The sequence below is a fragment of the Zosterops lateralis genome, assembly GCF_965231275.1.
Source record: "Zosterops lateralis genome assembly, chromosome: 4".
NCBI classification, from domain to species: Eukaryota; Metazoa; Chordata; class Aves; order Passeriformes; family Zosteropidae; genus Zosterops; species Zosterops lateralis.
Window position 1 is genome coordinate 20,529,374 of NC_139765.1, and position 25,241 is coordinate 20,554,614.

At 42.3% G+C, this 25,241-nt stretch overlaps 1 protein-coding gene across 2 annotated transcripts in view; it reads left to right on the forward strand.

Annotated features, from left to right (window-relative positions):
- The window catches only part of ABTB3 (ankyrin repeat and BTB domain containing 3), a gene marked incomplete at its 5' end in the record, with an annotated part of 191,772 nt that overhangs the window by 94,736 nt on the left and 71,795 nt on the right, over positions 1-25,241 (forward strand). The window contains one exon of one of the 2 annotated variants that reach the window (XM_083859562.1): positions 19,382-19,520. The exons of the other annotated variant lie outside the window; for it this stretch is intronic. Coding sequence (XP_083715688.1) covers positions 19,445-19,520 — 76 coding nt within the window. Of the gene's footprint in view, positions 1-19,381; positions 19,521-25,241 lie in introns of those variants that run through there. 2 annotated transcript variants of the gene reach the window in all.

Below are 25,241 nucleotides of genomic sequence, written 5' to 3' on the forward strand. Positions count from 1 at the left end.
CCTTGGCAGCCACTGCTAACTTCACCATCCTGCAGTGCTGGACCCAGCTGTTGGCCTTTATCGGTATTGCATGTTGGGCAGGGTACACTTGGAGGACTTGGGGACAACTGCAATGGCCAGATTTTAAAGAGGAGTGTTGTTAAACTTTATATTGTTGCGTTTATGTTTGTTTTCCTAATGGAGTCAGTTGTAGTGCCCAAGTGTAGAAGTTTGTGATTTCTTGCTGATCTGACACCAGCCTTTGTGTTGAACCCTGTACTTAAATCTCCAAGTTTTCAAGCTGCAGCTTGGTATAATGGCTTGATGATGTAATTATTTTTATTGGCGAGCCTAACACTTCAAGATGTTCCAGAGTGAATAGTGATGGAGTCTGTCAAGTGCTTTCTTGAAATCTCTGAAGTTTATGATGAGTGAATTTTGCCATTTGGTGCTTTCCTCAGTGGTTAGCCTTACAGTGCAGATCTGGTCAACACATGAGCTTTCAGGTCAAACTGTTCACTCCCTTCCTCTTTCAGATTTTCATGGATAATTTTCTTTCATGTTTTTTGTTAAAATCAGTTTTTCGAGTTGACTAAATAAAAGTTTACAGAACTTGAGCAAAGTTTACATAAAATGACAGAGAAAAGCATTTTTGAAAAAAATTGCCAGCAAACTTTGTTAAATCTTGCCAGCTTTTTGTGAGTACCCATCACTAAGGCTGGATATGGCTGCCAGATGTTGTTTCCAGCAAAGACTGACAAATCCCAGATGAATTTTAGGTTAAATTACTTGTAAATTTAACTTTTGCATGTGTTTTAAGCTGAGGTAGTTAAACAAAGGCTTTGCAGGGATAAGTGTATTCTGCCTCTTGTTTGGATGGGTTACACACCTTATGGATGTCTCTCTTGGCATCCACTGCTTTCCACTGGGATTTTGTAAGTGATTAGCAAGCTGCTGATGAGATCTATTTATACTCAAAAAAGAAAGAGGGGACTAGATTTTCCCAAGTGTTTTGCTCAGTGGTCATCTCAGTGACTCTGTTGCTGTTACTTCTCATTTTTCACTGTAGTGATGGAGAACTTGAACTTGTATATTATTTTTATGGTAGGATTTTAAAAAGCCAAAGAGCAGGTGAGTTGACAAATAAAAACGTCCCACCATCCCTAACCTTTATTGTGCTGATGATAAAATCAGTATTTGTTTTGCTTTGTCTGAAAGCTGTTTCCTGCAGGCTTCATCTGGTTTAGAATATTCTGCTGAATCCATGGTCGTGTTAACGTCATTTATCACTGTCTCTTGGTGTTTCTATTAAACTTCTCTTAAGAATGAAAGGGTGATAATGCATTTATGTTTTTCAGAAGAGCTGAAAGCAATGAAATGCTGTGATATCCAAGCCAAAAATTTCAAATTGCTTTATATTTAAAATCACCATGGTTTATACAATTATTAATTTTCATTAAGTCCTTTGTTGCATGTTTGCATACAAAGCATGACATAGATGGGGTTCTGCAAAGCACTGGGTCTCTCCAGTCCCACCAAGCAATTCAGCAGTGAGAGGTGGTGGGATCCTGCTCCAGCACTTGGCCCCCAGCTTCTGCCTCTCTCCCCAAACCTGCAGGGGTCTCTTCTGTTTTCATACCGCTGAAGCTCAAAGTGTTGGAATGATTTAAGAAATAATGATAAGATCATGAAACGACTTGCAAGAAATTATTTCAGCACTTTTGCATGAGTTATATGTGTATTACTCCATAGTTTTATAAACTTTGACAATACAGATTCCTTTCTGTAGCAATGAATTATTTTCAGTCATTTCTTTCCTTAGAAGACAACACAAGCTTTTCTTTGGCATTCTTCTTTATCTTCCCCTCCCCCACTCCCAGAAAAGATGAAAGAAAAGCAGGAGGTTTTGATAGATTTATTGCCTGTAAATCTATGAAAGGTGCTACTAAAAAATCTCAGACTGAATGACTGAGATACGAGTGAGGATCTGGTTAAGAACCATGTGTGATATGGTTAGTAAAGTTCTCTGCCTGTTTGATGGTTTTCCTAAAGCTCCAGCTCTTGGATTCCTGGGTTTTCTTGAGAACTTTTGCTCTGACATGGCAGAGAATGTAATTTCTGTTTTTCTTGCTTGGAGGGATAAGTTTGACAACATGACTAGAGCAGAGCGTGCACTGAGAGCTGTGGAAATAAAGCAGTAAATGAAAGAACTCCACTTTTACTCATAAAAAAATATTTATTTTTTAAGCCAATTTTGGGGCTTTTTGACATTTGGTTTTCCCAGTAATGAAATGTTTTGAAGTATGTTTGAGACTGTTAAACAGTTCAACTATGCTACGTCGTAACATTTCACTGGCCTTGAATATTTGCTCTGTATGATTTCAAATGTCTGTACTTTGGGTTTGGGGTTTTTCCCCACTTTCCTTTCACACTCCTGGTTAGGCTGTAAAATTTGGTGAGGTCTTTAATGAATATAAAGTGTGTTTTTGTCCTTCCATTTTTCTTTTGAATTTTTTTTTACAAGGCACAGTTTTCAGATTAAAATATTAGACATCTGGATTTATTAAAGTTACAGTGCTGGGTGAGGGGAACATTTTATTTTAGAAGCACTTCATTTTCACTTCTGTATAGGCAAGTAATCTTTGAAATGTCCCCAAGGAGAGCCTGTGCTCTTCTGCTCCCGAGGCCAAGTCATCTGCCCATGTTTAAATGAGCCACCATGAAGCTCCCATTTTCAGAGTTTCTTTTGAAAATTGGTTTCTTGATAAAACCTACTGACGGAGCTGCTTGTCTGGCATAGTGCTTCTCAAGGTGCTTTCTAGATGATGCTGAAACAAGCTTCTGTGGCATCACTAGTTTTACACAGAGATAAACAGGAGTGTGCATTGGTATTTTTGGATGCCAGGCAGGGTTGGGCTTGTGGATTAAGACCTCTGAGCTCTGGTTTTTGTTGCAGGTACTGATACCTCTGCTCCTATTCAAGGCAGCAGATTCAAAGTAGTATACCTTAATTGTGTAAACTGAGAGGTCTAAATGTATTCACTGGAGTCATGGAGGCCTGAGGAAAACGAATGCTCTAATATTAGTTAATTGCTTTGAAGATATATATTGAAAATAAGAGTTCTAAGTATCTTGGTAAATATTATTTCCTTTATTGTAGCAATGTATCTCATTTTATGGAAGTCATTTGCAGTAGCACTCAGTTTGTGGTGCTAAAGCAAACCCATCAATGTGCTTTACAAACTTGAGGGCTGCTTTGTGCTAGTGGCTCCCCTAAGCCAGAGGATGCTCACCCAGACGTGCAGCTGCACAAGCTGAAAACCGAGCCTGTTTCTGTGCCTGCCTGCAGCCACAGCCCGCAAACCACACGGCACCTGCAGATGTCACGTACGTCCCTCAGGGGGATAGGTCGTTCCTGAGCCCTCCTGGAGCCATGAGGAGCCAGCCCAGCTCAGGGAAGTGCTGGTTTCCCTTCTCTTGGGCTGGCAATTGTGTGGCTGTGTTACCAGCCTCCCTGCTATTCCCTGGCCACCCTCACAGATTCCTGGCTGTATGCTGTGGCATGTGGAGATTTGGTCAGCAGCCAAAAATAACTAACGGAGGGAATTGAATAAAGAGCAGGTGGTGGCATAGGCACGGCCGCAGTGGTGGGGAGCTGTTGCTGGAATGGGATTTCCAGAGGCAGCCAGCTTACTGGTGTTTGTCACCAGCTGAGTTCCAGCACTTCAGGGAGCTTGCAGTCCTGTGGAAGTCACCTTCCACATCCAAAACTCTAGGGTCTGTCCAGCTTAGCGGCAGCTTTTCCAGCAGGTCCTGTGTGAATTTACATTCAATATCAAAACAGGGTATTAGCCAAACAATTTAGTTGTTACTAGTCAAGTATCTTGCACCTGGATTGCAAGGTGGGACACCATGGGGCTCTTAGTTCAGAGGGAAATGTGGTGGCTTAGGTGCTTGCAGGGGTTTGTGTGACTGAGATGATGGGCTGCACAAGTTGGGGCTTGGCCGGACCTGAAGGCTTCAGGGCCAGTAGATGAACTGCCATTATCCAGCTGAAAGTTGACAAACACATTTCCACCTAGCCTAGATTCATAGAATCACAGAATGGTTTGGGCTGGAAGGGACCTTTAAAGACTATCTATTCATACCCCCTGCAGTAAGCAGACATCTCCAACTCAATGAGAATTCTTTGAGCCCCATCCAGTCTGACCCTGAATGTTTCCAAGGATGGGACATCCTCCATCTCTCTGGGAAACCTGTGCCAGTGTTTTAACTCCCTCATTATAAACAAGTTTTGTCCTTATATCTAACCAAAATCAACTCTCCTTGTCTCACCAGAGCCTTCTCGTCTGCAGGTTGTGCAATGCCAAATCTCTGTCTGTTTTCTTAGGAGAAGTCCTCCAGCCCTCTTGTCATCTGTGACCTTTTCTGCACCCATTTCTACGTCCATGTCTTTCATGTTTTGAGGATTCCAGAGCTGGATGCAATACATCTCTATTAATATATTTCTGGTCTTTGGATAAGACATTTCTTTAGCTGTTGTCCTGAATGTTGCCTTCACCCAAAGAACATCTGCGTGTTCTGGCTGTTCCCAGGATGCATAATCTATCTCTGTGTTAGTATTACATATTTTGAATCTTTCTCCTTGCTTCAGAGTAGTTTCTTGGTCAATCTGCTTTTGAAGTACTTAAACTAAGGTATGCTGCAGTTAAAATGAAGTGCAAACTGGTGTTTGCTTCAACAGAGCTGTCCTTATATGTTGTTCCCACACACCCAATAAGTTGCTGTTAACTCATGAAAGGTAAGAGGATGGTAGATCACATGAATGTTATCGCTCACTCAGCTGTCAGTTCATTCCCCAAAAGCATACAGAGTGGCTTAGTGTAAGGACTATTTCCCATCACTTATGGTTTTATTGTTTTCCTTCTCTACTGCTGCTTGCATTAATCTTGTATGTCCTATCAGTAAACCACAGTTCACGAGCTCCTTATCTCTCTTTTCTACATCATATTGGTCTGTGCTGACTCTTGAGTTATATGCCTAAGGACATTTTAATCATACTTTATGGCACATGAAAACCATTGCTTCATTCTGCCTATTTCCCATGATTCTGAAGTCATCACAAGAATATTTTGCTTGTTTTCTTCTGAGATTTTCAAGCTCTGTCTGTAGCAGTCATATTTTACTTCACCTCCTGTCATGATATGCTGACCCCAGAATGTATTGTTTGTTGTATGAACAATTCAGATTGTGAAGATCATGGCTATGGATCCTGAGAAGTGAGTTCAGGGCATTTGGTGTCCTCATTTGCATCTTGTTTCCCTATCTAAGAGTGTGTTGGGGAAAGCCATGCTGCTTGACTTGCCCTGTCTGATTCAGATCTCTTCTGAAACGTTTTTTAGCCTAAGAACTCTGGTAGTGGAATTTCCAGGTGGCAGCTTTATAATCAGTGCATAGCCAAACCCAAAGGACAGTTCCTCAGTTCCTTTTTCTAGCTCTCTCTGAAGAAGAAAAACTTGTCTCAAAATTTCCAGTTCCCGTTGTGATCAGGTCAAAGTCAAGGTTACTTGGGGATCCTTAAATGTGAACGGGTAGAATTTTTAATCTTTATGGGGTTCAGTGTAGGGTAAAACCTGTATTCCCAATGTTTGTAATTTTGAGCACTGGTTTTGAAGGCGTTCAGACTGTTACATTGTCATTGCTTTTGCCATGATTGTTATACTCGTTGCTTTAAATTGCTTGAGTTGGAGGTTTTTTCCTGTCTTTTTGCCATAAAGTTTGTTCTGAATTCAAAGTTTCAAGTAGTGGCTGCCTAAGCAGAGTGAGGAGGGAACCCATGGTCGTAAGTCACTACAGGTGGTGTGTTCACACAATTGATTTCAGAAACCAAATGGAAATGTGTCAAATTCCATAGCTAAGCTTAGTTGACAAAGCATACCACCTGAGGGCTGAACAAAGATGAAACTGCTCAAGGAAAGAGCTATAGATATATGAAGTGAAAAAGTTTCACTGCATTCCCGTGCTATGAAAATACCAAGAGCAGTTTCTAGGTGGAAAAAGAAAAGATGCTTACCTTTTTTGTCTGGATTTCCTTTGGATTACATGCGATCTTTCAGTTCTTATACTGAAGGCTTTGCCCACAGCAGCCATGCTAATGGTGATCTGCATGTTTTGGAATATTACCAGTAAAGTACCATACCCTTCCATTGGCAGAATGGGGGAGGAGGGAGATTTCTTCCACATCTACCAGGGTTAGAAGCAAATTTCTGTTGTGGTTTGAAAGCAAAATGAGTGAGAGGCTCCAAGTCAGAGATACAATTTAATAAGAAGAAAGGTAAAAAGGTAAAAATAAAATAAAATAAATGCAATAACACAAAGGACCACTGACAGAGTCAGAATACAACGTGAGCAGGATGGTGGAAGCAGTCCAGATGAGGTGGTCTTCATGAAGCAGTGATCCTGTAGAAAGGTCTGGTAGCTCTGGTCCTCTGGGAATCCAGTAGGTAAGTGCTGCTTGCACTGTTCCAAATACCAGCTTATATCCAGGTGAGAATGCTTGGCTCCTCCCCCTGGGCAGAGCATCTCACAATGGGATGATGAGTTGTGAAGTGTGTCCTTGATGGCCCATTAAACAGAGATAACTCCTGGAGGGAGTTACCTGTGAGTCATGGGCCAGGCGTTGATGGGCCATTAGCAGAAGAGCCCAAAGGAAGGGGGCCTGGGAAAACACTGCCCCACCTGGTTCCAACAGCTCATGGAGATGGTGATAGAATAAATACTTTGTGTACATCCTACACTGCAACCCAGGACAGTTTCTTACACAACAAACCATTTTGAGAGTCCACTAAATCCATTGTTAGTCATTTAGACATATGATTAACCTGAAGAATTTCGACAAAAGAAATTTCTCATTATGCAAACCTCACATCAGAAAAGATGACCCACGTGCAACATATCTTTCACATATTGCATTGTGTGCAAGAGAACATTATAATTTCCCATTTAAAATGAACAGTTTAGCTTTGCCTGTGCATAGACTAGTTAGTAAATTTTTGTCTCTGAGTGCATTAAAACATCATAGAGAAGACCACAGTGGTAAGAGAAATAGCATTGATTTACTTAATATGACATTTTTTTGCTGATGGGTTGGTGCTCTGGGTGCTATGTTCAGAAGCTGTCAGATGCTGTGTGGCAGCATCCTTAGCACTGTACTGTGGCTTAACCCTTGCTCGAAATGCTTTGAGAAGAGTCAGATGCTATTGCCTCTTAACTTTTGAGGTGGAATGGATGCACAGATAATACATAGTTTGTATTATAGCTGGGTAGGGAAGAGTGTGTCGATCAGCTCTCTAAAATCTGAATTATTTGAAATGGGTTCAGGCAGGCAATCTGTAAGGCAAACAGTCATAAATGTGTGCTAGCAGCATAATCTAACCTCTCTCCTTGTAAATTTTTTCATTGTCTGTAATGATTTTGCCATATATATATGTATATAGGTTAACCTTTACTGGTCAGAACTGATTTATCATTGTGGGTGTCTATATATCAAAGGTTTGAATGATAAAATATGTTCTATTAACAGGCAATTTCTATTTAGTAAGCCAAGTGGAATTTTGGAAGAATGTAAAGGTTACTTTTAGAAAGGACTGTCATCTGGCTGGCATGCAGGGTTTCCAGCCAGTAAAAGTTTTAGATGAGTGTTTGGCTTTAAATATGTGGCAAAACCCCATCGAAGCACATGCTGAAGGTTTGCCCTTTCTTGAGGGAGGATGAGTACCTTGTTCCCATGCAGGTCATGGCTATCAGTCCCTGAGCTCAGGTGTTTACCGGTGGGGACATCTCACCAGTTAGGGATATCGCAGGTGATGTACCAAACCACACAGAGACTGTGGAGCACATCCTGCTGAGAGCTTGTAGGCCGTTCAGGAGATTGCCATAATCCTGTACCATAAACTTCATGGGTAGATGGTTTTTATCTATAGTCAATTCTTGGAGTGATGGGATACTGCCCTAAAGCCAGTAAATAGCAGCCTGTGTTTCTAAACCATTTTATCATTCTTTACTTTCATTAAGCATGGACTTTCATGGTCCATGGAAGGGTGGAGAGGCTAATCTGATAGTCATCTGCGCAAGCAGTTGAAAGGAAATCCTAATTACTTACTCTTTTCTGTGGGCTCCACACACTCTGGTTTGCCCAAAACTTATTCCTTGGGGAACTAACATCGTGATCCTAAGTCAGTGAGAGTTCTGTCAGAGCTGCCTGCATTTTCTTGCTGAGGCATGGCAAACATGCAGCAGCAGTGCAATTCTGTTTACATGTATCCATAGGCTCAGGGATTTCCTTGCAGCCCCCATGTGTCATGTGTTTTGGGGTTTGATGCCTTACTGACTGCAGACTTACCTAATTTTATTAATTTTATATTTATTTCATTAAAACACATACTTAATGCCTTCCCAGAAACCTTTAGGGGCTGATGGTTATTTGTTTGAATTGAAGGATGGTGATGATTTTAGCAGCTTTGTGATATTATGGTAACACTGCCTGGGCCAGAGTCCAAGGTTTTGGCATTTGTGGAAGGTGACTTAAAAAGCAAAGCACCCAGCTCTGCAAGAAGTAGTGTCATTCTTCCATCAACCAGTCACCTCACCTGCATATGGTCAGGTGTTTTCACCAGTTTGAACTGCAAACCATCCTTAATTCTGTTTTATATATTGGGTTTGCATCAGCTTTTACATACGTAACTGGCTCCCAAGTGCAAGTGATGGCTCCATAGGCCACAGGTGCTTTGTCACACTCCCCTTAATCCCATTTCCAGCTGCTTCCACCTGGGAAATGGGAAGGGTGCAATTGGTACCTACAATGGGAAAACCCCATGCTCAGTCTCAGCACTGTGTGTCTGGTCTGCTGTGTATTATTTAAAGAGTTCTGTATAAGCTGATGGTGTTCTGAAATGAAAGGAGGGATTTTTGGCAACTTGTTTTGTAAAAAGCATACTAATCTTTGCAAATATTGAAGCAAATGGAGGAGGTGTTTTTTAGGGTTTTCAAAGTATTATTGCCAAGTGTGTTTTAGAGTATTAGTGCAACTGCTCAGAAATGGAAGCATGTGGATGTTTTTGAAATTATGTGCCTGACCCTTGAAGACATCTGACGGATGGTGCCTGTGCCAAAAGGATGGTGGCACACAGAGGAAGCAACAGAAAATACGCTCTTTTGGACCAGGCATTTTGTGCTGTTTTACTATAGCTGCAGTATTTGGAACACGAGCCTGTTTGCATTGTAGATTATGCAAAAACAGAAGATTGTGTACTTGTGTGGGATTACTCATTTGCAGTTTGATACTCAGTCTGTCTTCTCAAGAAACCCAAATGGTTACAAGAAGCTCACTCGTCGTCATACATTATAGTGCCCAAAAAGCTTCTGGTGCCTTGTGTGTCAAGTGCTGGAGGAGACAAGGCTGGGTCAGGAGACGTCTGTATCAGCACTGTTGGGCACTCGGGCTGTGCCCACGTCACAGTTCTGAAGGGAAGGCTTCAGTCTGGGCTGGGCATTTCAGGGGCCAGGTAATGAATGAAGGAAATTACAGGCTCCGGGAGAGCGTATTGTAAGCTATGAATCACTGAATCCTCTCTCATTCTGCTGTTATCAGGACAGGTCTTTTTCTGTGAAATAAAACCCATTAATGCATTCTTAGTCATTTTTGGTGACTCAAAGGCTTAGACCTTCTTTGAACTCATAGTTTAAGAGGAGCTTGTGCTTGTTTTTAGCCAAACCCATTTTTGCATGAGTTAGTACTTATGTGCATGCCCAGAGTCACATTTCTACCAGTGCGCATCCTTTCCTCCATGAGTATGTGTCTTAGGTCTTGCTGGAAGAGGCACTCTCATGGTTCGACTGCCGTCAAATCTGTGTTTCTCTGTTTTTCACTTGCTGGTACTGCCAACACAGTCATTGTGGTCTTTTCTTCCATCAGATTCCCAGTGACCTCTCAGCTTCTTCTTGTATCGCCGCACTGAGGGCTGCATGTGTTATATTTATTTGCACGTAGCAGAGAAGGAAGATGATACTGGCATTTTTTATTATTTTTCCCTTTTTTTGTGTGTCTGAATGCCTCCTTATCAAAGAGTAAGACAAAACCTTTTTCCCATACATTGCAAGTTCTAGGGAAGCATAGCTTAGATCAGGGTAATCTCAAGCTGATGGGTGTTCAACATAAAATTAATGCACTGTGTCAGCTCTAACATCTCCCTGCCAAAAAAATCACAACTCTCACTGAAACTTCTGTGGTCACTATGACAGTGGAACAGCATGACTGAGCAGAGTGTGCTGTCGTGCAATTTTTTTGTTGCAAAGTTGATAACATACCCCTTTGTGGCCAACAGGGAGACAGAAGTAGTGAAAATCACAGGGAGGTGAAGGCACAGGGTGCACATCAGTGCCCTCACTGTGGCATCAGCTGCCCCTCACTGTGCTGTCATCCCACTTGTTGGCTGTCCAGCCCATGGATGCATGCTGGAAAACAGCATCTTCAGCAGTACCACACAGAACACTTGAGGAAACTGGGGCAAGATTTAGGGGGTAAGCATGAGGAGATAGATCTCCGTTTCTTCTCTCGTGGACTGGCTTGCTCCATGTTCACTGCTTTTGTAGTTGTTTCTGTGGTGTTTTTGAGGATTTTGAAGTTAAGCAATTCATTTTGGCAAGACTTAAGATTTTCTTTCCTTTATGTCCTAATAAAAATAAATGTAAAGCTGTAGTTCGTGATTTGGGAGCTCAGTTTCTATGTTTAGGGGGATTTAATTTCCTGATTCTTCTTTGTTTTGTAATATATAGCCTGAATAATCAAACCCATCCCACGTTCCACTTCGTTGTGCACCACTTAACTGCTTGGTGCTAGCAGAATGTATCCTAATTCAGTTGAATTGTTGTTACTTGTATGCCATTTTAAGCAACAGTGATTGCCACTCATTAGCATTAGGCGAAAACTATTGCCTTTAGAGGGATCCTAATAGGGAGGACATCCCAGTTAAGTAGAATGTGCTGTGCTAAGAAACTTTGTTACAAGAAAAGATGTCACAGTCGCATTTTGTAATATAATTCTGTTATAAATAAAAATGGGCAGAGATAATATTAATCTCCTTAAAATGCCTTTATTAATCAGCTCTTACAATGGTTGCTCGAGGGGTGTGGCAGCCCGATGCCCCGTGGAGGAGGAGGGTCTTGTCAGCTCTGCTGCAGGAAGTCCAACAGAGCTGGAGAACTCTTCCCTCGCTGGGAGTATACCCAAAGTCCTGTATTTCCTTTGTTTTCTTCGGGGTCTCACCTCTGGCTTGGCACTCTCAAGTCACAGCGAGTCACAGAAACTGGAAAAATCAGTTCTCCTGATACTCTAGGGCTTACACGGCTTAGTATTGGTTCATGTGTGTTTTAATTTTGCTTAGTTTTATTTTTATAAGGGGTTTTTGGTGTTAAAAGAGTCCTGAGATGCACCTCGGACTTCTAATTTGCATGTACAGGGTCGCCCTCGGGCACCAGGGGCTGCGGGCTCTCATGGCAGTTTTGCAATCCAATATGGCGTCTTGGAGGTTTCGATGGTGGGCAGCACCAGGGCTGTGAGGTGGAGATGGAACGTGGCAGGCGTGGGTTCCCCTTTTTTGGAGCGGGGCGGCGGTCTGGGCGGCCCGGGGACGCCGGGACGGGAGCTTATGGACGCGCCATCTAGCAGCGGCGGCTGGCCGCCCATCGGCCGCGCCACGTGGTGGTTTTGCGGGCTTTGGAGTTTTCCGCGCCAGGGCTCGGGCCGGGACGCGCCGCCTCACAGTGGCAGCTGGAGCCGGGCCGGGGGTTGCCGCGCCGGGGCGGGCAGCTCAGCGGGGACCGCGGGGACACCCGGCACCGCTCCAGCAGCGGTGGCAGCGGCGGGGGGCGGTCCGGGCCGGGACGGCCAGGAGCCAGCCCCGCGGCGGCGGCAGCACCGGCTGCTTCGGCGACGGTCCTTTTCGCTCCGGCATTGGAGGTTGGGAGCCGCGATGCCAGGCTTCTTTGAATGGAGCTTTCGAGGTTTGTTTTTAAGGTGGTCTGGGGGGAGGTGCCACGGATGTGGCCCCTCTGCTACATTACAAGATAAACATTCCAAATTTCATTTTTATCAATTCTATTATCTTGTCTTCCTTTAGCATCTGCTCTGGTATCTCACAGAGGTGCTCTCAGCTTTGGGTGATTCAGTTAGACTCTCAGTTCTGTAATTTTTAAGCATTATTCATTTGCTCTTCTCCTGGTTTTTCCAGAAGAGAAAGGGTGATCTCCTGTGGTTAAAATGCTTTATTAGAGACCTTATGGTCTTTTTCTGGTTTTCTCTGACACTCTTTTTTTCACCTTGAATCAGTTACTAAACTTGCCTGTGCTTTACTTTCACTTTCTCTATATATTGGACGTGAATATTACCTTACCTGCATAATGCCAGTGTCTTGAGGTGAAATACAGACCTTTGGAATGCCTTTACATGTCTTTAGGTACTGAGTGTGAAAGACACACAGGGGCACTGTCCCTTTAATCTCCTGAATCCTGTGCCGGCTCCACCCTTTCTGGTTTGGTCTGCTCTGCCTACTGTAAGACTCCAGTTCTAGAAACTTGATCTCACCACCTAGCTGTCCCAAGTGCCTTGCATTTTCTCCATGCAAAGACACTCCTTGTTATTTAAATGGGTTGGAATGTGTGAAAAGAAGACACTTTGCTCTTGCCTTGATTGGTTTCCAGGTCATCTGTTAGCTGAAAGCAATACCTGATATGATTAAAGTTTTCCCCATGGTCTCATTTATGTAAGGAGAATATTTTCCATCTGCCTTGCCATCAGGCGGACAGGCTAAGCCTGGGAATGATGGCACAGGTTGTTTAAAACAATGGAGACCACAGGGTTTCTTTTCAGGTGTGAGCTTTGTAGCCGTTTGTGTCACTTTACATTCACCAGCTCTTGCACACCGGGTGTCAGGGTGCTGAGCTCAGGGAGCTGCTGTTCCCATATCATCTCTCAAAATCTGCTGAGCACCTGGATGGATGGTATCTTTCTCATGTACTCGTGGTTGCCACAACTGCAGAATGTGTTGTGGAAAAACTCAGGAGAGTTCTTCTGCATGTTGGAATACCAACCATGAGGGGTTTGCATCTAGTCAAGTATTTTGCTGTTGCAAAGGCAGCTGGCAATACCTTTGACTCTTTTATTTTTTTCCATAGATGTTTATATTGTTGATCTCAAGAATGCTCTATGGTGCTGGAAAGTATTTTTGTATGTTAGCTTGTGGAAGGAAAGGGGTTTTGTTCTTTTTTTTATTGAATGTTTTGTGAGCTCTTGAACTTCACATGATTATTTATGAGAGCAGGAGACTGGATTCAAAGACTTTCTAGTACTGCGTTCCCATGTAATAAAATTTATAAATTATGATGACTGAGGGGATTTCCTACTCCTGGAGGTAGTCCTCCTGGGTAAGGCTGGCATTTACTTGAGCAATGTAATATGCAACACCACGTATTGGGGACAGCTCAGGGTTAACTACCATTTTCAGGCTCATTTTGTATAGCAATTTGCCTTATATCTATCTTGCACACTTAAATTCAATAAACTCTTAGTGAGATTCAGCTATTCCTTGCTGTGGGAATATAAACTCTTTTCCAGATATATACGTTTGCTTAAGATGTAATAAAGAAGGAGGTCAAAGATTATTTGAATTACTTTTCTCTTGAAAGTAGGAGCACTTAAAGAAATACCACAAGAAAGCATTCGTGCTTCCATTCACACTCTAAATTTGTATAAAGAAGTCTGGCAGTCTTTCCAAAGGAGTGAATGGCGAAATATGAAAAAAGTATCTTATGCTGTTTACAGCACTTACATTTTTAGTGTAAGCAAACACATTTGTATTAGATTTCTTCTAGATTTCTCAGCCATGGATCAGTTTGAATCACGTTGGTCAGTGGGCATTTTTATTAATTTAATGTCTTTGGAAATTTGTTTTGTTTAGAGCATGAGATTTGAATACTAAAGGAGAGGGAGGAGGCAAAGAATTTGAAATATGAATGACATTAGATATTTCAGACCCATAATATAGGCAGTGCACACTTCTTACTTGCCTTGTTCTATCACTTTACATACACACACACACACACACACACACACACACACATATATATATGTATGTGTATATATATGTATAAGTTCAGCAATTGTTGAGGTATGGGCGTGAGGTATGACTATGGGCACCATAGGTGCCACCACTTCAGGAATTAAATGTTTGGGCAAGAGCTGGTATATAAGTGCAGGTAATTTAATTCTAAATTATGAAGCAGTGGAGAAAGCTTAGATTTAACAAAAAATAATTTAATGACTCTTCTGTATTTAGTTGAAATTTGGTCTTCAAACCCTGTATTTTTCCAGATGTGAAAAGCTGTAACAGGTTACATGATGCCTGCTGTGTCTTGTGTTGGAGTTGCTTTTGTGTAGAAATTTTTCCGTGGATGGAAGGAACAAGGAACTTTGCAGACCTGAGATGTTCTAGAAACACGTGGCTTTATTATTACAAGGGTCGTGGGTAAAAAGGACCTGCTTCCAGCCACCAGCCTCGGCTGAAGCAAAGCCCTAAAGAGAGAATGGGGGGAGAGAGATATAGAAGAGAGCTAAGGGGTAAAAACGGGGTAGGAGCGGGGAAAAATGTGGGGAGAAAACAGGAGCAAGCGAGGTGAGAGAGAGGCGAGGGGATGGGCCGAGAGGGTAAGAGAGCTTAGTGAAGAGAGGTAAGGAAGGAGGGGTGAGAGGGCCAGAGAAGAGGGTAGGAGAGCCAGGAGAAGAGAAGAAAGGTAAGGGGAAAAGGTAGGAGGGCCAGGAAAAGAGCGGTAAGGGAAAAAGGTAGGAGAGCCAGGAGAAGAGAAGAGGGCAATCCTCATGTTACAACACATTATATCTCTTTTTGTGTTGAATATTCTAATTTACAGTGACCAACCGGCGTGTGATACAAAACCTACAAACTTTGCATGCAGCCTATAAGAACTACTACATTACCATGTCATTTTATATTCTAAACTCTATAGACTTCTTTCTTATGTACTTGTTCCCTGATGCCTTTGCAGAGGTGGAAAGGCAATATTCCCGTGTCTTTTGTTTTTCTGTCTTTTCACCCATCTTCAGCTAATCACCGTCTTCCTGCCTGCCATGCACACATCTCGAAACTGGCTTTCATTCCTATTTCACTCAGGTTTTACATCTACAGTATTTCTTACCATGCAGTCATATTCATAAGTCCTTCCTGTCCCATCTTTCCTAACATCCCATCTTTCCTAACACTTTTGACTCTCAGGTCCTTCAGGCTGTTTAGCTGGGGAGGCACTGAGGAGCTCTGCTGGGACTGCTTCTGGGCACTGAGTTTGGGATATTTGTGTGATGCACTCATGCTTCTTGTACTACAAAGAAAGCATTGGTCAGCTCTGAAAAAAGTGTGCAGGAAAGCATGTATTTTTGTGCCAGAATCTCCTTTGCAGTGCAGGGTGGTGCATCAGCTAAGCCTGAAGAGGTGGGAATGTGCAGGAGGAAGCTGGAAGAATTACCAGGTACCCCAGTCTCTGGATGAGTTTGCATGAAGGTTTAAAATAACTGCTCCTTTTATAAACTCACGCACCTTTACTTTGTCATTTTGTGCAATACTTTGGTTTGGGATTTTTAAGTCCTTAGGGATTGAACTCCAGCTTGTGCTTTAGCTGAGCCCAGAAGGCAGGAAAATGTGAAATGTATTAATTGTGCATCAGATTTTTTTCTATGATGTTGCTTTTTCTCTAGAAATTTCATGGGGGGAGCATTAGAGCTTATCTTTTTTTTTTTTTTTTTTTTTTTTTTTTTTTTTTTTTGCATCCTGCTAATTTTAAAATGTCTGGGTTTCTCTTCAGTCTTTTACCTGTAGATTGCAGAGTACTCTGAGGCCAAGGGCAAAGTGAATACAGCAGTGTTGTGTGTGGCCCATTCTGGATGTGTCCGTGCAGTCAGGTGCTGCCTCAAGGAGGGTACAGAGACAAAGAGAAGCACCAAAAGAGGTGACAAAATCCAAATACACTGGAGTGCTTTGGTTGTCCTGCCTTGCTCCAGCACTTCACAGCAGTTGGTGTGTGGCTGATGCACATTGCTGGGTGGCACAGGGCAGACAGGGATGTACTGACAGAATCTGGCCCAGCATTCATCGGGCAACAGCTGACTGCTTAATTTCCACTCCAGTGAATTGTAGGGAAGAAGAGGAATAAACTAATGGACAAGGAAGCACATAAGGTTGAGTAACCAAGCAGAAAGGAAGGACATTGAATAGTGCCAGCTGAGAGAAAAGACAGGTACCACTGTTCATTTCTGAAGATTCTGCACAGAAGTCTTTGGTGTGGAATGACACATAGAATTGGCAGTGACAGCCAGGAGAAGAACATGGAAAATCTTCTGGTTTTCAGGCCTTTGGAAACTTGTCCTCACTTGTTTCTCAAGTTCAACACAATAAGGCTGAAAAAGCAAGTGAATAATGCCAGTTGGCAGAGAATTAAAATAAGTTGAACTGTAGCCAAACCAATGAAAGACAATGCTGGCTTTTAGATATTTCTATCTATAAAAAAGATATTGAAAATCACAAAGTGTTTGTCTATTCCCTCTCCCCTTCATTTTGGTGTGCTCTTTTCTTCTCTGCTGTAGCCTTTCATCAGAAAATTTGAGCTTTACATCAAACACTGATAAAAAGAGAGTGGGTTTTTCTTCTAAAAAGCATCTTAGTTGCTTTAATATTTTTGCAGGAAACAGTTGAAGCTAGAAGATTGGCTAAGTTGCATGCCCAAGCCATAAAATTATTTTTCTCCATGCTTGTGAAAACAGATTTGATCCAGCAAAATTATGAGTTACAAACAAATCTTCCATCACTCCACTGGTCACTCGTTGTGGTCTATTATAGTTTTGAAGCTGATATAAGAATCAGATGTTTGGCTGTTGTGTATCTCTGCCAATCTCCAACCCAAGTGTAATCCTTTGGCATGACACATCCTATAATTTGTTAAGTTTTCTAACAATGGCTCATTTTGCATTTCATTGATGCTTTTCTCTCCAAGAGCCTAAGAATATGCTCCCCTCACTACAGACCAGAGTAATTAATCGTCAGGGCTATTAGTGAGGAAAAGGCCTGGCTATGGGAACAGAGTCATAGGCAAGTAGAGAATAAAATTTTTATATCCCACTGCATAAATCACTTGGAGAAATATCTTCTGTACATAATTATCATTTTAGACCATTTGAATTTTATTTGTAAAGTTATCCTAAGTATTTTTTTCCACCACACTTAAGGTGTGTTTTTGTAGAAAAAATATCCAATTCATTTTTTAACAATGCCATAAAGCTGCTTGTGATTTATTTCTTGTTTTTAGAAATCTCTTAGAATATTAGATCATTTTTACATCTGTTTCCTGTGGGGAAAACTCTTCCAATTTTGTCTTAATTTCTATCCATTAAAATGATAAAGAAGAATCTTAAAAAAAAAAAAAAAAAAAAAAGGAGAGAGAGAATGCTTACTAAAATATGATATGCAGGCAAGTCTGCATTTTAAATGCAGGTGTACTTCCTGAGTTCTGTACATCCACAGAATATAAATGTTGATCGATACTGCAAGTGTTTATGGCCTTGAATTCTTCCCTCCCCAGTGCTGTGTCAGGTGTCCTGCTCTTTCTCTTCAGGGCACTTTCTTATGAGTAGTGTTACTCTCTCATGACCTTCTACACATTTATGGGGTTGTTAGAAGCCTGGGACCAGGGCCAGAAGCTGGAAATTACACCTGTTCCTGCTCCTCCATCTCCAAGATTTGAACTGGCTATTGGGGATTTTGTTCTGGTGCCACTGCTGTGTGCAGAGGATGATCCTGGTTTAGGTTGCTGTCTCATGGCCGTGGTGGACAAAACTTTCATCCTTGGTTTTCCCAGTGTATACCCCTGCGTTTTTCTTTGGAATGGGTTCATTTGAACCTGTGTCACCTCCCTTCTCCCGGGATGGATGTTTTTTAGGACTGTGCTACAAATATAACTTGAAGACTGAATTGGTTGCAGGGAGGAGATGGATGTGAGGAGGGGAATCCAAGGCAGTTTGGTAAAGCTAACAAGATGTCTGAGAAGCATCTCCTTTCAGGTGCATTTCCTGGTCTTGCAGTGCTCCAAAGCAGTTGACAGTTTCATCAATCTACTGACAGAATTATTGGTCAGTAGAACTAAATGTCATATATTTACTGGGCTGAGAAACTAAGAAACTAAGTTCTTCCCTTGAAGAAAAAGATCAAGTATATAGTGGATACTCTTCCTTAATGGCTTTTGCAGCCAGCTTGGTCTATGAGGGCAGAACTGACACTCTGTATTTAAAAGAAGAAGTAGTAAAAACTAATGGAAAAATACATTTCCTACTCTGGCTTGTTTTCAAAGGTAATATTTGGAGATAAGATGTTATTTAGTCATAAAGAAGTACAATTCCACTACCTCCAGTGGCTTTCCACCTGTGTATGTCCCAGTGGCATTGTGAAGGTGATGCTGTGAAAAGCATAGCTATAACTGACTGTACACAGAGCCTGGGAAGGGAGGAGAGCTTCCTCTCCAAGCTGGACCAATGCAGCTGTTGCCCAAGGCTGGTAATGCAGTGTTTGCTCTTGTAAATATGTTCTCATTTTTAGCATGACAATGATTTTGGTGAATAAATAGGTGCCCTCCATCTATTCCTGAGGGTTTACACGTCATGGCAGAAAGTGACTTTTGTGCCTGAATGAATGTGTATGTAAATAATTTTATGTCAGTAGCTTTACTTTTGCCCTGCACCTTATAAATTTACTGCTCTAAGGGTTTCTGCATAAATGGGCTTTTGGAGCCTAAGGAGTTCAATTGCTAGGAGCTGCATTTACAAAATAAATTCAATCAGCCATCAGTGACACTTGGAGCATCTTGATGCTGTCCTGTGTTTTGGCAATTGACAGTGAAATCTCCTTGCAAATGTGTTGGCTGTCTCATACATAATTTTAAAACCAATCTTCAGGAATTCTGAGATGCCATTTTCTAATACTTTTTTATCGGTTTGGAGTAGTTTTTTGGAGGTTTCTTTGAAATCCTCCTTGAGCAATCCTCCTAGGTTTTTCTGTAAGAATTATCCCGAGGTGACATAGTAATCAGCTTGAAGATACTCAGAAGGGCTAACAAGGGCCACTTCTGCATGAGTCATCTGTGACATTGTGTTACAGATATTGGTTGCTTCAAGCTCTGCACATGCAGGCTATGTCTTGGAATGTCCCAGAACGATGTGGTGGTGGCAGCAAAGTTACCATACTCACTGAAACTGCACTGGACTTCTTTCTTTTTATCCACTCTAGGTGTTCTCTGCCTGCCGGACAGCTTGAACCTTCATAAGGACCAGCAAAGGTCAAACAAGCCTGGGGAGGTGCAGATGTTCAGCCAGTCAGAGCTAAGGACCATCGAGCAGTCCCTACTTGCCACACGTGTGGGGAGCATCGCTGAACTCAGTAAGTACTAGGCTGTTGAGAATGTTTGGATTTCTTTCCTTGAAGTAAAGCAAAGCTAAGTGCATTGCCTGATTCTGCTGAGGAGAGATAAGAGTGCAGCGTAATGTTGAAGGAGATGTTGGGCAGATCTAGCTGTGCTCATGTTCCATTGTTAGTTCAGAAGCTGAAGCTATAGGAGGAAAGAAGTGTTGTGCAGACTCATAGCAATGTCTGTGGCTTGTTTGCATGCATTGCTCTCAGTTTTAAACGTGAGAGATGTTTTATTCCATCTTCCCTATGTTGTATTTGAGAGCACCTCTCAGCCTGGCCAGATTTACAAGTGTCTGTTGTAGTGGTGTTCTGTCTCATTTCAGTGGGATGTGTCTATTATGATGGGCAGGCAGAAAGCTGAAGGCTGCAATAAGTAAAGGAAATATTGTCACATATTTAAGGCAGAGCTACTTCGTCCTCTGTTAAAGAAGATCCTTTACCTGCCTTTCCATCTCCAGCCCTACAACTCAAACCTGCACCAGAGGAATTAATTCCTGAAAGATAAATTTTTTGCTATGAATCAAAACAGTTTTTGAGAAATATGGGAATCTATGTAATTGTCAAAATCTGAAAACTTGGCTTTTGGCACTTGGCATTTATTAATGGTAGGAGGCCATATGCATCCTTACGTAGAGATAAAGTTAGCAAAAGTGCTTTATTGAAACTTCCCTTTTCTTAAGAGAGAAGCATTCCAATCACGTGTTTGTGGTGTAGTTAGATACAGGAAGCTATGTGTGGGAAAACAGAATCATTCAGACAAAAAAAGTGGGTTTTTTTTCTGAAGTTTGTGAAAAATACTGCCAAGTATTCTTTTCCTGAGGTCTGTTACAAAATTTTGGGAGAAATTAAAAATACTTAAATCCATGAAGATATAGGCTACCCAACATACTGCTGTTCTTATTAATGAATTGTGTGTTACCAGCATCATAAAGAACTTTTGTTCATTTTTCAGCACTTCCTGTAGCAATGGGAGTCTCCTCTGTGTCTCTATCCTATCATCTTGGTTCAGTTTCCTCCTGTTCATGAGCCATGTGGGTGCACCAAGGATGTTTGTCTACAAGACGCAAGATATATTTCTGTTTTCAGCTTGCTAATTTTAATTTGCTCTGGTGCAGTGTCAAGAAGCCAAGAGCCTTAGTGTGAAGTGTTGCTCCGTCTCTGGAATCAGGTGTTCGGTGTTATTCAAATGAAGTAATTTATGCTCATTTATTTCTTGCGCATGAAACACACAACAGTACTGTCTGTGTGCCAACTAAATTATGCATGCTACAGCTCTCTTTCTTACACTTCATATGATTGGGGTTTAATAAATAAGTAATTTGTGGGTATTTCAGGATGGGTGGGGGTTTTATTCTGGATTTTTTTTCTTACCTTTATACTAAACCCATAAAACAAAGACTTCTTAGATGGAGCACCCCAACTCATTTTACAGTTTGAACTCTTATCACCTCTAAATGTCCTACCTTAGATTCACTTGCTTGGTTGATAGAGTTTGCTTTCTGTACATCTGTTGACTGCAAACACAGGCAAAACACTCTTCAGGGTGGCCAGTTGGAAGAACAGAGCATGTCAGTGGGAGTTGGATGCAGCTGTCAGAGAGTCTGGCCCATCCAGCAGGCTTGTAGCCCTCCAAAAAGCCCTGTGACCAACTTGAGGGATCCTCCCTGGCTGCAAGCAGATGCATGTCAGGGAAGCAGCAGTGGGAGGAGCAGTAACTGGCAAAGCTTGCAAGGCTTGATATGCTCAGTTGGGTAGAAATCTGTGCTGTGGAGCAGTGCCGGTGCAGAATTCAAAACTGAGCTGTGACATGTGGAAGGAGTTGCAGCATGTTGGTGGAGAAAACCGTCTGAGTTTGGAGGAAAAAATATGAAGTGGGAGGAAAATGGAGCAGTGAGGGGATACAAGTAGGTTTGCTCTTTGTTCAGTGCTTGTGTGTCTGTCTCTGGCATCAGCAGTTGCTGTGAGCCAGAGGTCACAGCAAAACCTCTGCTGTGGAGGGTGGGTGGGGAACCACAGCGTGGGGCAGAAATGCAGAGCAGTGGAGGGGAGAGGGTAGGGAGAACACCTGGGGATCATGAGGGCAAGAGGCAAAGGAGGATTTATTGTTGCCTTGGTGGTACGAGGGGGATAGACACTGTGGAGAAGAAAGAGGATATAGCAAGCATTTCCATGGAGAAAATGAGATATGAGGGTAGGATTGAATAGGGAAAAGTGCTTGCTTTTGTGGGGGTGAATAAAGGAGATGTGGGAGACTCTCTGGATAGGAGGGAATTAAGAGGATAGCACTTGAGAAGAGGATCACAAGGGGAAGAAAATGGCAACCAGAAGTGGATGACAAGGGCAGAAGCTTTGCTTATGGACCAGCAGAGTGAGCAGTCCCCAGGCATGTGTCTGCACTGTCCCATCAACTTGCAATATCCCAGGAGCCAGGATTTAATTTCTGTATTGGTGTCTTGTCTCATTTCAGTGGGATGTCTCTTTTATGATGGGCAGACAGAAAACTGAAGGCTGCAATAAGTAAAGGAAATATTGTCCCACATTAAAGGCAAAGCTACTTCATTCTCTTCAAAAGAGCACAAAAACAAGGGCAAAGACTGATCTTGCAAGAAAGCAATTTTAGGAAAAAAAAATTAAAAAGCAATTCTAATTGAATGAAATTTCCTATAGTTTATTGACATGAATAATTAAAGTATTGTAAGTACACAGAATAACTGGATTTAACAAGTGTCTGTGCAGAGGAAAGGCTTCCCCTGCTCTCAGTTCTACCCAGCATCCTTGCATGGAGCAATGTGACCGGCTGCTGAGGCGCTGGAGGCTTTGAGACCAGGGAATCAAATCCATCTCATGGAAGACAACACCTTGCAAATGAGATCTGTGTTCTGCTCAGCACCTTTATTTCAGCTCACATTGTCTTAATTTCTTTACAGTCTGTCCTAGGGGAAGAAGAGATTCACAGGGTGAAAAGCCTTGTATCATGTGGTACCTTTACCTTGCCCTACCCATGATGGACCTTGTGTGTCTGCACTCTTTGTTTTTTCAAGTATTGTCAGTGTGTTAGAAAATTCGGCTAAGCTGCATCTTCTTGGGTGTGACAGAAGGTAGGAGAAAACTGAGGAAAGGTGGGATGGCAGACATGACCACAGAGGGAGGGCAGCACCATCTGATGAAGCTGCCATTCAGGAGTCCTCCTAGTCAGACAGGTGCACCTGGACTCATGGATGCTGCTCTGGTCCTGCCAAATCCTGCTTGCCTGGTGCTTCTGCTCTCATCTCCAGGCTCAGCAGGCACTGGCCGAGGCTAGGACACAGCCTGGCTGGCAGTGACCAGGTGAGGCAGTGTTACTGGCCATGGGGTGCTCTCCAGAAAATAGGAAGAAGAGGTGATGTTGCTGACTTGGAGGAAAAAAAATAGGGAAGTTTTGTCTCCAGGACTTAAGAGGAGAATGTAAATAGACACCTAATTCTGCACCAGAATTTCAGCAGTAATATGTGATTCCCAGGCAAAGGCTTAAAAAATTAATGCGAAACCTTATTCATTAAAATATAATGAACATGGCAGAAAGTTAAGGAACAGCAATAAATCTGGTCTATGTTATACCGGCATTTAGTATTCAGCAGTTGTAATTGCCTACTACAGTGTGTTTTAAAATAATGTAATTTCATTTGAAATGCTTATTATATAGAGAACATTGGGAAGAACTGAAGCACAGCAAAAATAATAGGATTTTAAACAGTAGCCTGACAGTATTCCACTGTTGAGTCTTAGAGAAAATATTTCACAGGATTTTTTTTTTCCTTCCCCCCCCCCCCCGCCAGTTTTTTCCTAGAAGTTTCCTGTATTTCTAGACCAGACTTAGAGAAGAAAGAGAATAGATCTGTTTGGGGTTTTTCTGAAAGTTTTTGGGATTCTCCTAGATTTCTAGTTCTTCTCTTTCATTTCTTCCCCTTTCAGATGGGGAAAAAATAAGTAGACTGAATAGAAAAAGACAGGAACGTTAGGGAGAGCTTTTGCTGTGATGAGATCCCATGATACTGCATTTTGATCTTTGAATATTATTCCTAACTTCTTTATGTGCATGTTTGCAATCCACAAACATTTATGTTATATTTGACTGCATAATACTTCAAGACAGCTATTCATCATCCATCAGAAAATACTACTGCTGGCTTGGAGACCAAATGCAGAAGGAATGAGGCTCATAACTGAAGGTTGTTGCTGGTTTTGGGGTGAAGGAGGACCCTCTTTCTCTTGAGTGTGCACTAAGTAAGTGGTGAGAAGGTGGAGTAGAGCCTTAAGGTGCAGTGCACATCAATCTTGGCACCAAGAAACAATTGTCCCTCACTGCCTGGGGGTAAGGACTGTCAAGGTGTTAGTGTCTGATGTGGGACAACCATCCTGTGCTGATGTGTGTTCATAGGGCTGCAGAAGGCTATGTGTCTCAATTAGCACAGGGGGATAAACCATGGTGCAGGATGTCACCCAAAGTGTCTCTTGGTATATGTCTTCAGGTTAGAGCAAAAAACTGTTTGGGGCTTGTTTTGGGTGCAAAGATGGCCAATCTCCTATGGCTTTTCTGAGTGAGAAGTTTGCCACCCAGACTCATGCAAACCGCAGTGATTGGTGCTGGTATCACTCTAAGTGTTAACCGCAGTGAATAATCATTTTTATTTTAAACTGATAATCTGAAGATGTGATTTAACACTGCTGATATCACAGGTTTTTTGCTTTTGAATGGTGTTTAACTTAGACCAGTCCCCAGATGTGGTGTTCAGGCTGGTATTCCCACCCTGTCACCACTCAGGTCTCAGCAAGGTTTTCCTTTTCCTTTTTGTCATTGGAAAAATGCCACTCTCCATCCCCTCTTTTCATTACACATCATCCTCACTTTGCATCCACAGTGCTGAATGTATATATTTCCAAAATAAAAGCCTTCCACTGGGTCTTGGCACCCTTTCAGGGATGAAAGGAAGGGTTACTGCTCAACTGTAAGTAGGAATGTGATTGCACATACTGATACTGTTTTTCATTTCTCCTCGCAGCCTCAGCTGAGATGATGAGAGTCGCATCCCCTCACTTGCCTTTTCATCTAGTTACAATCCTCTGCAGCCAACAGGAAGGAGTGCTGCAGGAGCCATACAAATTGATTTATGTGCTCTAAATAAGAGGTTAAACCTAGGCTTAGAAGCAAATGCCAGGGTAAAGGTGCTTGCTGGAAGGGTGGCATCTGAAGGAGTGTTGTTGTAAGTGCATTGGTAATTTACTGCCAGAACCAAAGCCCTGTTTGTCAGATGTATTTTTCAGACTAAGCAGCACTGTAGAGTAAGACCAAGCTTATTCCCTGTGAACAGTTTGGTTCATGGAGCACATTGCTGAGCAAAGCAGACATACTAGCCAAAATCTAGCTAAGACCTTCACCATAGTGTTTGGCCATAGACTGACAGCCTGTGTATCACCTCTCCAGATACAGTGATGCTTTTCCCAGTTTTCAAGGGCCCTCCACTGGGTTATTGCCCAAGGTCTCTAGGTCCTCGCTTACCCGCTTTTTGGATGTCTAATTTACAACTTCTCCTTGCTAATATCCACGCATCATCCAGTCTGTGTGTAAAAGTTAGAAGCTGTTGAGATGCTCCTCAACAGAGAAAGCCCCACCCTGGCAGAGAACAGAAGGCAGATGAATGCAGTGCTTAAATT